General features: G+C 48.7%; 1 protein-coding gene across 1 annotated transcript in view; it reads left to right on the forward strand.

Moving 5' to 3' along the window:
* Nucleotides 1–14,870, forward strand: part of LOC144119049 (solute carrier family 41 member 1-like) — a 48,241-nt gene extending 33,371 nt beyond the window's left edge. Inside the window, exons 4-6 of the mRNA XM_077651782.1 lie at nucleotides 5,396–5,469; nucleotides 12,121–12,401; nucleotides 14,314–14,870. Of these exons, the coding sequence (XP_077507908.1) occupies nucleotides 5,396–5,469; nucleotides 12,121–12,401; nucleotides 14,314–14,625 (667 nt within the window). The 3' untranslated portion in view covers nucleotides 14,626–14,870. The remainder of the gene's footprint in view (nucleotides 1–5,395; nucleotides 5,470–12,120; nucleotides 12,402–14,313) is intronic.
* Nucleotides 14,871–17,422: the final 2,552 nt, after the last annotated feature.

Raw genomic sequence — 17,422 nt, forward strand, 5'->3', positions numbered from 1 at the left:
GAGCAACTGTCAAATTTCGGCACTACTTGTACGGGTGCCCTTTTGACGTTGCCACCAATCACCACACCCTGTGCTGGCTCTCCGGCTTGTAAGATCACTCCGGTCGACTGGCGTGTAGATAGTAGGACACTGCCGTTGTCTATCGTTCCGGCGGTAAACATGCAGATGCTGATACCCTCTCACGTTGCCCTCTGCCGTCTCAGGCAGTGCCTTGTATATCCGCCCTGCACTCTTTGTCGTTTGAGCCCACTGATAATATGTCTTCCGAGCAACGCAGAGACCCGTGGATCCCTTGCCTTCTTATCTGGCCAATCGTAGCAACCTCCTTCCAGAGCTCTCCGCCGGCAGCCTTATAATTTCGCCGTCAGAGACGAGCTTCTTGGCTGTCGGAACTACCTCCTAGATGGTCGCAAGTAGTTGCTTGTCATCCCGATCCCTCTACGCTCTGTCATTTTCTCCCACTGCCACGGATATCCCCGGTGCGCCAACGCCGGCTTATTGAAGACCTTCACCCACCTACGGCATCGGTACTACTGGCGAGGAATGTACCTTTATGTTCGCCAGTTTGTCTAGTCCTGCCGCGAATGCCAGCGCCAAAAAAACCTGCCTCGCCGACCCGCCGCTACTCTGGCGCTACCCTGCCCATCCCAGCCCTTCGAACGTGTTGGTATTGATCTGTACGGCCCTCTTCTAAGCGTATCGACGGGCAACAATAGCATCATCGTTTAATCATTCATATTACAGATTACGCCGAAACGTCGCCTTTACCATCTGCTATAGAGTCCACGACATTACTTCTTCACCATCCGGCGTATCATTCTTCGCTGTGGTGCTTCCAGACACTTCCTGAGTGACAGAAGCCCCACCTTCCTCTATGAAGTTGTTGAAGCTGTCGTTCAGGAATTCAACATCGTTCACCCCACCACCTGCGCCTACCATCCGAAGACTAATGGTATGGTTCACCATTTTAACTGCACCATCGACGACATGCTGGCCAAGCATGTTTCTTCCGATCACTGCAACTGGGACCGCATTCTACCTTTCGTCACTTATGCTTATAAATCCGCTGCTCAAGCCACTGCCTGATTCTCTCCGTACTTGTTCCTGTACAGCCGCGAGCCTTCTTGCACAGTGGACACCATTCAGTCACACCGCCCTGATGCTCCTGAATTTACGACTCTTTCCCAAGCCGGAACTTAAGCCGAAGAATGCCGCCAGCTTGCCCGGCCCTTAACTTCTCACGCCCAGCAGTAGCAGACTAGCAATCGTGATCACTCTACACTTCTTCACGCTTACCTTACTGAATACTTCTTCTAGCTGTGGGTATCTTCCTCAAGTCACGGGCTTTACTCCTAACTTCTCAGCAAGTACCACGACCCCTGTCGCATTCATAACCACATATTCCCAGTTAAATTACCTCATCGAACTCCTTACGCCGCTAACTAATTACCGTCGCCGAGGCCGTGAAATTTTACCGTACCACGGCGCCGCCGTCGTGACATCGCCATAGGCCGCCAGGATTGCATATTTGCGTCTGGGAAAAGTTGTAATAGAGCAAGGCGGAAATTTGGGCGAGCCGGTAAGTGTTAGTTGGGCGAGTTGGTAAGTAATAGTTGGTAAGTAAGTTAGGGCGAGTTGGTAAGTAATAGAGGCCTTCGGCGGCGGAACCTTCAGTGGCTGGTCCGTAAGGAAGGAGACGGCAATAAGCGCGGAACGCTCCGACGCTCGTGCATGCTCTGGTTTGACCGCTGGTCTTGGACTGGATCTGAACTGTACCGGCAGTTCGCGACGCAGTGCCTTGTAAGGCGTCCTTCACTACAACTGCTTTAATAGTTCTCAAGTGTCTTCATTGGTATTGTCAGGTCCAGGGTCTGATTCAATGCCACCACATAGAAGCAGCGCGCTAACACAACACGTCCTGGGCAATGATAACTCCGCACTGTGGGCACGGCAAGACCAAAAGATCGCGGCAGTCACTTGTAAGAGGTTCACGTTTATGGCGCTTTAACGTCACAAAACGACTCAGTCTATTAGAGGCGCCTCCGTAGTGAATATCCACTACCTGGGGTTCTTTAACGTGCACTGACATCGCACAGTACACGGGCCTATAGAATTCCGCCTCCATAGAAATTCGACCGCCGCGACCGGGATCGAACCCGCGTCTTTTGGGACAGCAGGCGAGTGCCATAACCACTCAGCTACCGCGGCGTAAGTAATAGTAGTGGAATAAGAACTAGCCTGTGCAAAGCTGGAGAGCGAGGCGTAAGGCAACGTGTCTAAGCGTGGTCCGCTGTGGCTACTGAAGTTGAAGCCTGGCTGTCAGCCTTTTAAACGAAGGTCCAGGCAGGTCACATGGAACGGGGCGGTGCTTTTAGAAGGTGATCATTCCGCCACGAAATGAAATCCCCCGTGCACATCTAGTGTCAGATAATCTTGAAGGCATGAGTCGACTGTAGCGGCATCCTACTGAAATGTCAGTTTGGACAGACCGAGCAGAAAAACTTGTGCAAAATAGAAGAGCGAGGCTTAATGCAGCATGGCTAAGCGCGGTCCGTTGTGCTCACTGAAGCTGAAACCCGGCTGTCGGTCTCTGAAACGAAGATCCGGGCAGGTCATATTGAACCGGGGCGGTGTTTTTACAAGGTAATCGTTCGACCTGGAAATGAGATCTCCCGCATCTGGAATCAGATATTCTTAAGGCATCTACCGCCATAGTGGCATCCAGCTTATGTGTCAGTTTCGACGGACTGAACAGAAAAACCTGCTGCAAAGCACAACAGCGAGGCGCAAGGCAACATGCCTAAGACCGGTCCGCAGTGCCCACTGAATTGCCGAGAAAACAGGTTGTGCGTGCTTTAATATGGCTCGGACGTAAGACCGCTCTCTGTACCAGCCCCGGCTCGCTTATCAAGGCAAGTTCCAAAGCCTTACCGTAAGAGATTGGGACCGCTTATAAACGGTCAAAAGAGAGGCCATGTGAGTAAACATTGGCCTTCCTCGCTTTACCCCTAATCCCGCACTACAGGGGGAATCTCAGCTGAATATCATTGATGAGCTTGTGGAGCAGCGCCGCAATGCCCGCAGCGTTAAAATATCAGCAACCCCGGCAGCATCGGTCCTAGGATATTACTTTGATCCTATTTATCCGCTTCTTCACACAACGCTTTCGGAACCCAATCCATGGAAGAGTCCAAAGGCCATCGACAACCGACCCCTAAGTGTCATGTGCAACGCTCATCGTTCAGTGACAAGAACAGAGCATCATCTTCCAGCACACTGCATGGGCGCGCTTCAAGCTTACGTGCAAGCATGCACAAAAGATATGCTGCACACCAGTCTCCTCGGTCCAACTCTGCCTAATGGACGCCAGACACGTTCTTACATCACAGAGGCGCGGCTTCCCTCTGCAATAGAACTCATTGCCGTTCGTCACATATTGTCCACTTTAAAAGAACTTCTTTGTATTCTCCCACCGAACCGTCTTCTCCTTTATACGCACTCGACAAAAGCAGTAAGAACTCTATGGCGCGTAGCCCTGGACATTGCTGTCGATGTGTGTAACATTGGGAAATCATATCCATGCCGTGTCCGAGTTGTATAAGCTCAACGCATTTCGCACCATCTCAAGGAAGTGGACAGTGCGTCCTATCCACTGCTTCTACTTAAACTGTCCGCAGCAGACGCTGTTCTGCCTAAAAAGGAATTATTTCGCCGCTCCACGCGTGGTTTAATTCCACCACGTGGATCCAACCCGCCCGGCGATCTAATTCGCAGTGAGGAGGTGGCGTTGAGGAGAATGCAGGTGTATGCTGCTGCAGTGGCGCCTGCAGTCAGAGCCTCGTGGACATCACAGACCCAGCTTCTGAACTGCCCCTTCCGCCCGGCTTCTCTTACAGAGGAGATGTTAGCTCACTTCATGTTGACTTGCCTCAGACTTAGAACGGCACGCAAACGATATTTCGGCATTAAGGGTTACTACCACAGCCGACCATTATAAACTCAGGATGTAGGAGAGTCTCATGTGAAAATACTGGAAAATGTCTATAACGACTGCACATTTAACGTAATGCTCCATGAAGTCAGCAATAAAATTCCAATGAGGAAGGGTGCCAAGCAAGGAGGCACAATTTCGCCAATGCTTTAAACGCCTGTTGTCAGTAAGCGTTCCGAAGCCTGGATTGAAAACAGATTTGGAGAAGAGTTAATGATGATACCTAAGTAAACAGCGATTCAATGATGACATTGTCTTAATGGGTTACTCAGGAGACGAACTGCAAAGAATGATCAATGAGTGAAACAGAGATAGCGGAACGGTGTGTCTAAAGATTAACATGCTGAACACCAAGGCAATGTTCAACAATCTCGCAAATAAACAGCAGTTCAGAATTGGTAGCGTGGAGCTGGAAGTATTAAGAAAATGCGTCCGAATAGGGCAGGTGCTGACCACTGATCCGGATGATGAGAGGGAAATAACTTGAACAATAACATTGGGCTGGAGCGTATATGGCAAGGTCTCTGAGATCATGAGTGCCTTTACGAATATCATTATAAATAAAAGTACACAACAGCTACATTTTGCCGCTGCTCACCTATTGGGCAGAATTATAGAGGCTACTGAAAATGACAACGCAAGTTGAGGACAACGCAGCAAGCTATGGAAATAAAAATGATAGATGTAACGTTAAGAGACCATAGCGGGCAGATCGAGTCGCTGAGGAAACAATCGCGGGCTTATGACATCCTAGTGAAAATCAGGAGAAAGAAATGGGCTTGGACAGGGAATGTAATATGGATGCAAGATAACCGTTGGTTCTTGAGGGTGATGGAGTGTATTCCAAGAGAAGGCAAGCGCGGTGAGTGCGGCAGGAAGTTAGGTGGGCGGATGAGTTTAGGAAGTTTGTGGGGATATGGTGGCGGCAGCTGGCAAAGGAAAGGGTTAATTGGAGAGGAATAGGAGAGGTCTTTGCCCCACACAGGGCGTAATCAGACTGCAGCTGCTGCTGCCGCTGCCGCTGCGGCCGCCTCCGCCGCCGCTGCCACCGCTGCCACTGCTGCTGCCGCTGCTGATGATGATTACGATGATGATGATAGTGTGTGTGTGTGTGTGTGTGTGTGTGTGTGTGTGTGTGTGTGGCGGGAGAGTCACTTTGGAATGTAGGAACAGGCAGTTCAAGGTAATCTGAGGCTCGCAGTTCTTACGAGGAGGGTCAGAAGGGTTCCACGTACTTGTTGCCTTGGAAGAATTTCCTTTCCGCTATAACTGGGAAGGACAGCAAATAACCCATTAGAAGCTGTTGCTAGTGAAAAACTTGGAATTGCCTGCTTTAAGGACTTTGGAGCGATGCCACTACAGAGAGCAACGCCTCTAAAATTCAGCGCGCGTTTCTCCTACCAGCTTCGGCGGATACATCTTGGACTACGCAGTGGACAAATTCCCGCCAATCGCCTTGCACCTGTCCTCCGTCAACGGTGAGATATTATGCCGCACTCGATGATATGTTGATTGTGGATTCCTCTGTGACGTTCCTGGCTGTCCAAACAGAGAACTTCTAGACTTGCGGATGTGTTTACAATCTGCTCACCTTTCCCGACCATCAAATGCGCTTCAATGAGCAGCATAATAGGCTTCTTTGCTTTTAAGCTATTCATGCCATTGGAGCGAAAGGGAGCAGCGGGAATATGGAGGATTCCCAAATGACCACTTCGAGCACTCTAGCGCTGCGGTCGTGCGCAGCCCGAGAACAGCAGCTCCGATACTGCCTTGGTTTTGCAGAAGGCGCCCACAGGCAATTTTCACGCCGATACCTTTGCTGCGGATTCGTTCAGTTCGCGTGCGATACGGAAAGCGGATGCAAAGGCGCGAGCAGCGGCAGTTAATTGCGAGATGTTACAACAGTGACGATAAATCAATCTTTTTGCTTTTGAGGAAAATCTGGAATAACTGGCGGGTCTATAGTGCTTCTGTAAGGCGCCACCATGTGGAAAAGCGTCTTTCCTTTAGTTACAGTTTTCAATGGGGTAATAGGTGAGAACCGAATGCTGGCGAAAAAGATATTATGATACAGCTCGACGCCTATATTGGTGCGGGGCGAAGGTTGCAGGGGAAACAGCACGTATTTTTCTCTCTTTTGCGTGTGACGAAGCAGACCGAAACATCCCAAGCGGCGCCTCTGCTTTTACGTAACGAGTTCTTATAGCTGCACTTGAGCCCTATTTATGGTTGGCCAAATGCTTAGGGGGACCCCCAGGGTGGAGTAGGTTTGTAATAAGGGAGTGATTATTCATTTACCATTGACACCCACCCAAACGCAGCCATACGGCTACAATAGAAAGCTGTACAGCTTTCTCAGCAGCTTTGCAGTTAAATAAAAATTCTTTCTTTTTCGGCGTTCGAACCCGGAACCACCACTTCACCGCAGCAGTCGCTCTACGAACTGAGCTAACCAGGACAGCAAGCTTATGATAGGGCGACAGCGAATTGATCAGTAACGCGAACTGGGAACAGTGTTGGTCTAATGGCTGTTGGTTTGGCAGCACTTTGGTGGATGTTAGTGAGTAATTAGTTCCTCATTACAAAGCTACCTCGCCCTGGGGAAATTCTCTAAACATTTGTCGGCACTGTTCTCACTTCAAGTTATTGATCAATTCGCTCTCGCCCTACCATAGCCTTGTTGCCCCGGTTAGCTCAGTTGGTAGAGCGACTGCTCCGGTGAAGCGGTGAACTGAGTAATTACTCCTTATTACGAGCCTTATTTATGCTATGACGATTCATTTCTTCCCCTGCCATTGATTGCTGCTCTGGAGACACAAAGTGCACGAGGAATGCCGTCACGCTGGTTGCGGCAGAAACATGCCCATGATGCCACTTGCAGAAATTCGGCCCACGTATATTCCACATTTTAGGTGCGGCGCGGACGAGGTTAACATGCCTGTTGAGCTTCATCTACCATACGTCCCTACCAGAAAAGTAACTCTGGGGCGATTGTGTAAATAACTGACGAAGCACGCCGCCAATGAGAAGGCCGGACTTTATTTGAGTGGATTTGGGCGTCTAGCGGCGGTGCGGCCTACTAAACGACCGTGCTTCTGATTAGACATTTGCTTTTAATTGACGGGTAGCTATCGTCATAACTGATGTCAGTGCCAAACCAAATGAAAAGAAGGGTTACAAATGCCGGTTCTGCGTCAAGATTCTTGCGTGTTTGGCTTTCCAAACCAGTTTGCTCCACTTAAGTGACAGTTTCGACACGTTGGTAATGCATAGCAGAACTGAACAGCGCACACAAGACGAGGACACAGGAATATAAGACAAGACACTAGTGCCCGTGTCTGGTCGTTTCTCTCCTTGTGTCCTCGTCCTGTGTGCGCTGTTCAATCCTGCTATGCAGTTGGCTTCTGCTGGCGCGATGACCTGCTAGCCCAATAACGCCAGCGTTCATAAACAACTTCCCATTAATCAATACGCTTGTTCTGGTATGCCTACAGTGTGCTGCGCTTGATAAAAGAATTCATAATGGCGAAATGGTGCCGAGAGTAGGTGCGTGGGAGCCTGTTGCAGTGGCTTGGCCGTTCTGACTTTCGAATGCTGAAAGGTCGCAAGATGCAATCTCGGTTTCGGCGGTCGCGTTTTGATAGATGAGATATCATAAGAACGAGAGAGTGCTGCGCAATGCTAGTGCACTTTTAAGATCCCCAGGTGGTCGATACTCAATCCAAGCCCGTCCCTAGGACATCTGTGCCGATGCGGAGCTTTGGCGCGTTCAAGCCCACATACCATATCATTCTGTACCATACCATACTATATTACACTATACCATACCACACCATACCATGCCACACTGTCACATATGTTAAGGAGCCTAAATTAAATTTTAAAGGAAAAAGGTGTGAAGAAGACGACGCGAATTAGCCGAAGAATAAAGAAGAGGAAGAAGCATTCGGTGAGCTGGAGGGAGATGATTGGTGGAGAAGCATTCGGTGAGGTGGAGAGAGATGATTGGTAGAGAAGAGAAGACGACGACGACAAGGCATACGTGGACTAACACCGAGGCTATAAAAGGGCGAGTGAGAGCGAGGCCCGGGGGGGGGGGAGAACAGCAGAGAAGCGGAGGCTCCGGCGGGTCAGGGACACTTTGGCTGGAAGAGAGCGACGCCGGCTACTGCTCCGGTGAGCTCGCGTTCTACGACTCCGTATCGTGGACTTCCTTCCGTGCCTGCGCCCGTTCCGGGGAGTCAACAGAGGACGCTACCACCTGCTACGGCCAGGGGTGTCTCCAGCGCTGTTGCCACCCACGCCAACAACACCGGCGTCACCTCCACGGGCGCTTGGATCTGGAGCTTGTACGACGCAGCTAGCGACGCCAGCCCAAGGACTTCGAACGCCGCCAGCCACGCCATCCCAAGCACGGCGAACGCCGCCTCGACGCCGCCTACTGGATCCATACAACGCCGCAGCCACACCGAACCAACCGTGAGCACGAACGCCGACCGCTAATAGCAGAACACTAGTAGTAGACGCTAGTAGTAGTGTGCCCGGGTCGCGTGTATTTATAGTCTTTGTGTTTCGTGTTAGTTGTGTTAGTTTTGTGTTCTAGTGTGTGTGCCACGTAGAGTGTATTAAATGTGCGTTTGTGTGGGTACACCCGTCGCCGAGTCCATTCTTTCGCTCCGAGTGTTCTCCGGAGAGATCCGTGACACACACCATGCAAGGTCTTGGTTGAATTGGCTTTCGAGCTATATATTTCTACCATCGCCAATGACACTAAGGCAGGTAGAGCGGATTGGCTGAAGACTAACACACATGCAAAAACTTCTCTCCTTGCACTGTTCCCTGATTAATGCGCTACCACTTTTCTAAGAAAGTAGGGCAACAGCTTTACCGTGGCCTATGCGCACTAAGGGCGCCCCTTCTTCCCTTTCCCTGTCTGAAAAACAATGTAACAGTATCATATATTTACCAAAAACGGTTAAGCCATGTTGCCTCCTCACGCAAAAAAAATCCAGTTGGATAACATTAGATTTGACTGACCGGGGAATGCAAGAGTTTTTATCAGCGACACTGTAAAATTCAGACTGGAGTGACACACTGACTGCCATATATCACCTGACATATAACCACTGACAGCCATATATACAGGTGCAGAAACTACATCATGTAGCTGTCTGTGCAAATAGCAAACGATGCGGCTGACTGCTCTGCACCTGAGAAATGAGCCTGTATTGTATAATGCGTGATCGCGAACGCTGCGAGCTGCAAATTTTTCTTAATGATGCGGTCTAAAGCGGCGATCCCTTCTCCGTAAGCGACCGTCCGGAGATAAAGACGATTAACTACGATGCGTGCACGGTAACAGTGAAAAGAGCCTATACTATCCTTGGCTGAAATGTGAGAACGTGGAGCTAGACGATTATGCCGGTTGAAGGGACAAAGAGGACAAACTGACGTTTGCCTGCGTGGACAGATTACTCCGCTCTTAGACACACGGAGCAATGTTACTTAAATGTGAGGTTTCATAAGCTACAACAGGCCAAACAATGAAATAACGGTACCGGCCCCACCGGTCGTGTTCCCAAGGAATGGATTGTGACGCAACACTTTTTTTGGAGTCTATCCCATAGGTTAGGGCGAAGTATCATTTATTCGCTAATATAAATTTCGGAGACTGTTTTGGTTTTCACGACATGAGTTGAATAGAAAAGCAGAAATATTTTTAAATCCAGTTCATTCAAAAAAATCACTTTTTCAGCGGAAAAAACAGCCAGGAGGAGCTGCTGAATCAGTTCTTACAAAACTAAAATTCATCATCTTCACCCGAAGCTTACTACTTTCACTGTAGGAGAAAGGCCTCTCGCATATCTCTTGAATTAACCCTGTCCTGTGCCAGCTGCGGTCACCCTATCTCCGTAAACCTATTCTCAACTGCTTACCTCTTTCTGCCGGCCTCGGCTACGCTTGCCTACTCTTGGAGTTCAGTCCGTTACTTTTCAGGGCCATCGAATACACGCCCTGGTGATGCCGATTTTTTCCTCTTCGTTTCGACTAGGTTGCCATTAAACTGAACTTGTTTCCTCATCCACTCTGCCCTCTTCATGCCCATTAATGTTATACCTCTCATTTTCATTTCATCGCTCGCTGCGCGGTCCTTATCTTCAACCCTTTTCATTATCCACCAGCTTTCTTCCGCATGGGTGAGTATCGGTAAGACACAGCTGCTATATACTTGTCTTGCCTTGAGGGATAATTGGCAAACTGCCGTTAATGATTTGAAGGAACCTACACGAACGTTCCGCTGTTGTGACTCAGATCCGCGGTCACTACCTGCCCTAAGTAGATGCATTCTCTTACCACTTCCAGCACCTCGCTACCAATTGTAAAATGCTGTTTCATTAAATGACTGTGGCGCATTGCTTTTGTTTTCTGCATAATAATTTACAGATACACCGTTCTGCTCTTCCTCTCTAACGCATTGATCATGCTTTGCAGCTCATCTCCTCATTCGGAAGGCGATGTCTTTAGCGATTCACAGATTACCTACCTAAACAAAAAAGAAGGAATTATCGTCGATATCTCAAGGACGAGACACGTCATACCAATTGATTGTCCTGCGCAGTGGCGATGGTTTATGCACATCTCCGCGGCGTGCTTACGTGCCACCTGTCATTACCTTGCGCCACCAGGTATGTCTGTAACCCTGACCTATATCGATAAGGTACCGCGTTTTATGGGGAGCTTTCGCAATTCTCGCGCTGTTGACATGAAGGAACACAGTTAAAAAAAATGAGGCTTTAGTTGAAGTTTTATATTCCTCTACATATTCCCCTCCCATTGCGACAGCCTTCTGCCAGCAATAGAAGACCGTCGGCCATCTCTTTCGAGCTCTTCATCCTCATTTCTAGGGTTCAGAAAGATCTGCGCTTGAGCAATTACGTCTTCGTCGTCTCGGAAGGGTTTCTCGCACAGTGTTCTGTTTATTCGAGGGAAACGGAATGAGTCACTTGGTGCGAGAATGAAGACAAATTTCGTGGCCCAAAGAGACCGCGTGTACCACCGTCTCCTGTGCAGAGTGGCCGCGTTGTCATCGCGTTGTCATCGAGCAGAGGGGCGCCTTTCGTGAGCGCGCGGTAGCTTTCGCTATGACCGTGTTGTTGTGAAGGAGTTTGTGTGCGGAGCCTGCACTCTTTTACCTGTTCCAATATTTCTTCCACGGTTATCCGCCGGCCAGCTTTTAATGAAAGTAGCGCGCGGATATCGGCACAGCGAAAAGGCGAAAGAGACACAAGCACTTTGCCTGTTACTTCACTCTGGTCTCCCGTTTTTTTTCCCGCACGCTGTTTGCATTAATAGCAATTTGTAGTTCTCTTCTTAGGAACGATCGGCCACTCTCTTCTTCGTCGTCCAGGCTTTTCTGACCGAGTTGAAATCGTCTGCGCCATTTTAAGAAGTGTCACAAGCCAGGGCATTATCACCGCACACCGGCACCAGCTCGCCATGAATCTTAAGCTTGGCATCGTGTAATTTCAAATAAGAAAACATATCTCCACATGTGCTTCAACTGTTGATACTGCTGCTGCGATTTTACTTTTGATGCCGTAGCGGTGTTTCGCGGTATTCTATAGATGACAGTTTTTTAATCCGCTAAAGCCACAAAGACTACGTCTCTGATAAATATATGGTACTGATAATACAAACTTTTGTGAACGCCCCTCTTGATCACGAAAAGACTGCTCTCACCGAAGGCAGAGCTCTTAGAGGCTGGAAAAGATCAAAAAGTGAAATGCAAGTCTCGCCGTTGCCGGCCGATTTCGGAAGTAAAATTCCTGCGTCATCTAATCTTGAGCGGCAATCTCAATGGGTGCGCTGTACCTCCATTTATTTCGGAATGGTAGCAGCCCAACCATTTAGGTAATGTCGCCATGGCTTTTGAATTGACTGGCAGGAAGTTTCGTAAATCCATTTTTTCTCATAATGAATGCGCCGTTTGCTGCCGGACAAGCGTCATTTCAGCTAGAAAAAAAATTAATTTTTTACAGCAGTTATTCAGTGGAGTTGCTTCATGAATCTGTCGATAAAGTTGCGCCATCAGGTGAGCTCCCTTGTCTTTTCCTCCCGCTTTGGCGCAGCTCTGGGAGGGAACCTGGCGGCCGTGTTCTGCTGCAGCCTGTCGAGTCACCTGAACCGCGTGTCGAGTCGGGGCTGCCTTCCCTCGGGCGAGCAGCTGTGCGTGGGGCCTTTGCAGATGTACTATCAGGGCGGAGACATGGCTGCCGTCGCCTTTGTCCTCCTTGGCGTCGTGGTACCGGGCCAGACGCTGTTCGCTGTGCTCTCCAAGGCACTGCGCTTTGGCCGCGTATCCATGAGCATCGCATTTTTCGGCGCCTACATCATGGCCTCGCTTGCGCAGGCAGGTATTGCGAAGACGAGATTTAGCACAAGGAGCTGCTACGAAAAATAGCTTCCCCGAAAATTGCTTTCCTTAGCACGCAACCGCAATAAGGGAAACAGATGTACAATTCTCTACCTTTCACATTTTCATCCACATGAATTTTATCGCCGGCCTTTCTTCGACTGGCACACTCTGGAGCTTAACTTTGTTGACGAAGGCTGCGGTCGTGCCGTTACCCGTGGCCATTCGGCTGCCACGACTTCGTTTTGTTCCGAGGGTGCAATGACCCCCCTTTTCTTCTGCAGGCACTGGCAGCAGCATGAAGTAACGATAACGCAATTGAAGAGCCGAAAAAAAAGATTAGAAAAGCCGACTTTTTGCGGCTGGCTTCTAAGCGTTACATGCCTCGAAGGACAGTGCAACTATGCTCAATTGTACAGGTGCAACAAAAGTTAAACGGAGCAAGTGAGCGGTCGACGTTCTGCTTCCCAGCGCGCTTTGGCATCAGAAGTGCATGCAGACAGCGCGTATCCTGCGGACCCGGGCTGCAGATCTGATGTTCGCCTTATCGCCGACAGGAACCTGTCTGCGCTGCATCCGTCAGTAATTTCCAGGGTCGCAATTAATATTTCTTTAGAGAGGAGGGAAGCACTGTTTCGGAAGTTATTCGAAATGCATTAGGCTGATGGGAAATGAAATACGGAAAACAAAAAGGGAAAGCAGAATGAAGCTATGAACTAATCGCGCTAATGGCAACATGCGTGGAGGCAGCAAAAAATGTCGTGACAAGAAAAATGGTATTACTTTCAGTTGAAACTATTCATCATAACATATACAAAATAAGTAATAGTGGCAAAGCTCTGGAAAGGTAAGAGAATGCCACGAAGCTAGTGGGATAAGGAAATTCAGGAGGCCGTTGAACAACGATGGGGGCGGGGGGAGGGGGGGGGGGGGGGAGGGCTGCTTTGGAATGCAGGGAGGCAAAAAAAAGCGCACTCCAGGTTAAAATAAAGCTGTCCACTGATCACTGCATGACTGAAGTTAAATATGAAACTAAAGGTGGGCCAAGTACATTCTGGAAGAACATAAGCTATCTTAAAATAAATTCTAAAGACGGATTCGTTACAAACAAGTTGGCAATGCAGGCGGTGTAATTAAAAAAATCAACTAAGACTTCTAGGTCGCAATCTAAGCACCACTTGCCAGAGCCATGCCCATCATTGTTTGCTCACAACGCCGACACTGAATTTTCTGGTGAACAGATCCTTCACCACCGCTGCGTTAAAATTAAGGGCGACACATGAACTCCTACCTAACTATATGAATCGATAGCGTAAAGGGGTTATTAGCCATATATGCGGAATTGGTCGTGCTCGATTTCACATTTATAGATCTCAGGGACTCGCCAACTACTCCCAATGCAGTGTTGCAGCGTTTAAGCGGTTCGCCACTGCCCTGCGAAGGCAAGTGCTGCCATGTGTAGGGCTTGTGCTGCACAGGTTGCACTTCGCGAGCAGCCTCTCGCGAATAGTCTGTAATTTAAATGTGACCTGCCAAGGTGGCTGGTTCGGCCACAATCCGGCGGGCGGGTTGGGATAATGCACATAGTCAGATAACTTAGGTGGCCCATTTAGACTGCTTCTCCTGGAATTTTTCGCTCACAACACCGTCAATGACGCCGGATTTTCTGCAGAACTGGAGCATTAACGCTTCTTTTTTTTTATTGATGGGAACCTTAACGCTTTCGAGTTAAAACGCACCCGTGCACTGAGACTCCGGTACGCGTTACCGATCCCCAGGTGTTCGCAATTAGTACGGCATCCTTTACTACTATGTGTAGAAAGTCAGGACTGCTTCTTTGTCGCGTAAAAGAATACCTTACGCGTCATCAAAAGAAAGTTGCGCGTTGCATGCATGACCATCGGTGCAGGTGGTTGTGTTGCTCTACATGGCTCGGCTGATCGTGTACCTGCTGTGGAAGTGGAGCATCGACCCGGACAACGCTGCCATCCCCTGCCTCACGGGCTGCGGCGACTTCCTGGGCACGGGATTCCTCACACTCGCCTACGTCGTGCTCGCCCGCACAGGCGACAAATCGGCCGTCGAGGAGGAAGAGCTCAAGTGGTACAGTGCGCAGTTCGTCACGCCAGCCAGAGTGCCTTCCCCTGCACACCTGCCTTGGCCCTTCCTGGTCTCCTACGATGCCCTCCTTCTCGAGAATGCCACTACTGTCGCGCCTTAGCAAGCGCCGAAAGATGTCTTTCGAGAAGGATCCGGGAAAGGCGGCACGTTAGTGGAGGAGGAACAATGGTGGAAGATATTTCGATTCTTATAAAAATGGTCGCCGATTCATGGTAGCCGCAGTTGCGTCTATGAAATGGACGTAGACCCACAGACAGATAGAAAACTTCAGAAGCAAGGACGTCAACGATGTCTTTATTGTCCATTCGCAGAAGCAGACTGGCTGGACTCATTAGAAGTGTACGTGAAGCCAGCAGTTGCATTTGGCTCTTTTTTAAAGTGAATTCATAGACTGTTGAAGCAGCGATTTGACAAACGCTTATAAATACAAGCATCTAACCAGGCGCAATGGTGGTTTTAGTTACCCATTATTTGGAAGCGATGTTACAGCAAAAGGAATCTTTGTGGCATCTCTGATTATTCATAGTATCTTCGTGCAGTGTTAAAAAAGACGATAATACACAAAATTATGAAGTTCTATAACCTGCTTCTTCTAATTCTTATTTTTACCACTGTGGTATTCGTTGTTTTTCTGCAGCGTTTATTGTTCTCGGTCACTTTGAGCACGTCATTCAATTTGCTTTGGGCTCTGTTGTTTTGCGAATCTGTGCAAATACTTGGCTCAGTGCCTTAGGGACCACATGTATATTTCGTTCGACGGTTGGATTCTGGCCACACCTCTTTCAGATGTCATGCGGCTCTCACAAGAACGTGCCTAGCGGGCTGGCGCAGTGCGACTAAATGGGCCACAGAGAGCAGATTGCTCTTTTAGCCTAGCCAGCATTAATAGTTTTTTACCTCTTGAAGCGCTTATGCTCGCCGACCCAGATAAAGCTGGTACCGCTTTAGATTTGTCGCTTCCATGAGTGTCTTGCCGTACTCGATACGATATTGTACAGGTTAGTCAATTCCTTTTCCTACCGAAATGCTGTTTTGGCAAGACAAGGGATGGGGGCAACCGCCAGTTCCCAGTATAAGGTAATTCACTCGCTTCTTCTGGATAGTGATTGGGGCATTTCTGGGAAAACCTCATGCTGCCGGGTCTCGAAGTCTGGGACTAAGTTTATAAGGCGTAACCCACTTTGGCAAAAATGCAAGACGTTTTGGCATGAAATCCAAGACATTAAAAGTATAAATGCAAAAGATGGCGCTTTAGAATGTGCACAGTGCCGAACAATGGTCCCAATAGAATGGAGAGCATCAAAATGCCATTTCCGCAAGATCATTCACTGGCAGACAGATGCCGACGAGGAAGGCCACATAAAGTTTCGGTACTCGGGGTTTTTCTCACTTGTGTGGTGACAAAAATGTGCTGTTTCATACACGATCAATTTGGCTTAAGCATACAGGATTAAGATTAACGCTTACTTATACTGCGTTTTATACATCAAGTGCAACGCTGTGAAAGTTACGGAAGTAGTCCGGTCGGGGAAAATAAAGGGAAGCGTGTTACTCCGCGCTTGTTCTGTGCCCGAGTGGTCTATGGCATGAGAAAGCGACAGCGTGTTGTCAGCAATAACCGTGAATTTAATCAAGATCATGACTAATGTGTGATGTGGCAAGCCTACAGGGAAAGCATTTACTATAGTTCTCTCAACACAAATAACGCACTACTTTTTAATCGCAGATGCAGGCAGCGCAAACAAGAGCGCTAGCTTTGACAGCGTTGCACATGATGGCAGCAGCCTACACTAAAGCAATATCGCCACACTTTTTTTGCGGACGACTAGGACGCTTCGCCTAAAAAAGGCAATACATTGGAGAGCTTGTTAGGTCTATTTTTTCCAACAAGACGTCATAAGGACCCTCCTTCTACAAGCAACATTTGCGGTTGGCACTGGCTTTGTTAAACCGAAGCATTCGCGCTCTGGATTTTTCAAAATTTGTGGTAAGCTGGCAGGCAACACGAGTGACAAACAGGAGTTACTGGTATGCTGTACCTATCATCGTACGTACGTATCATCGGAGGGAACCGCAGTGGAGTTGTAATTGTGGCCTAAACAAGTGCTGTTCTCCGGGCAGTAGTCGAGCGAGACCGGCATGCGCGGCGGCCGCCCTCCGTTCCCAATGATGTTACATATGAGGAGGAACTGCAGGACCAGGGTCACCAGCGTCGATATGCCCGCACCCTGTGGAGGTTCAGTGAGTAGAGAACGAAGGCCTGATTTAAATATATCTTATGGCACTCTGAAAAGGCAATAGAAGAAATTAAACGCACACAGAAAGCAGGCAAAGCAAAATGAATTATCGCTTTCTCATTGAATACAGAAGTTGATTTGGTGACTGAGCTGCGATGCCATTCCGCAGCAGTTATGCGGTTCCTGGCAGATCACATTGGAATCTGGAAACTTTGAACTTCACTTTCGAAGAATACAAAGCTCTTCATTGTGGTGAGCCAGCCGCTATTTTATGAAAAATAATTTGACAGATATTATATTTAGGCAGATATTATGCTGAAGTCCTCTATTCTTACGGAAACTGACAGGACGGCGACCACAGTCTAATGCGAGATTGAGCAACAGGTGCTTGCGTTGTGAATATTGTTTTATTCCTCATTATTTGTTGCGGCCTCTTGTAGACTGTGAGTGACATCACTATTCTTTCACTTTTCTCGTTACTGTGTTTCGACCACTAATCGTGGCGTGTTGTCATGGCGTGTAGCAGCGGTGTCATAGGCATCCTCACTGCATACTGACCAATCAGCCTTGCGCCGTGGTACGCTATCGCCACAGAATCGAAAAAGTGTCCTTAACAGGCGTCGCTCTAGAATCTAATTGCTTCACTCCAGCAAAGGTCTG

Source organism: Amblyomma americanum, chromosome 2 (assembly GCF_052857255.1).
Source record: "Amblyomma americanum isolate KBUSLIRL-KWMA chromosome 2, ASM5285725v1, whole genome shotgun sequence".
In the NCBI taxonomy this organism is placed as follows: Eukaryota; Metazoa; Arthropoda; class Arachnida; order Ixodida; family Ixodidae; genus Amblyomma; species Amblyomma americanum.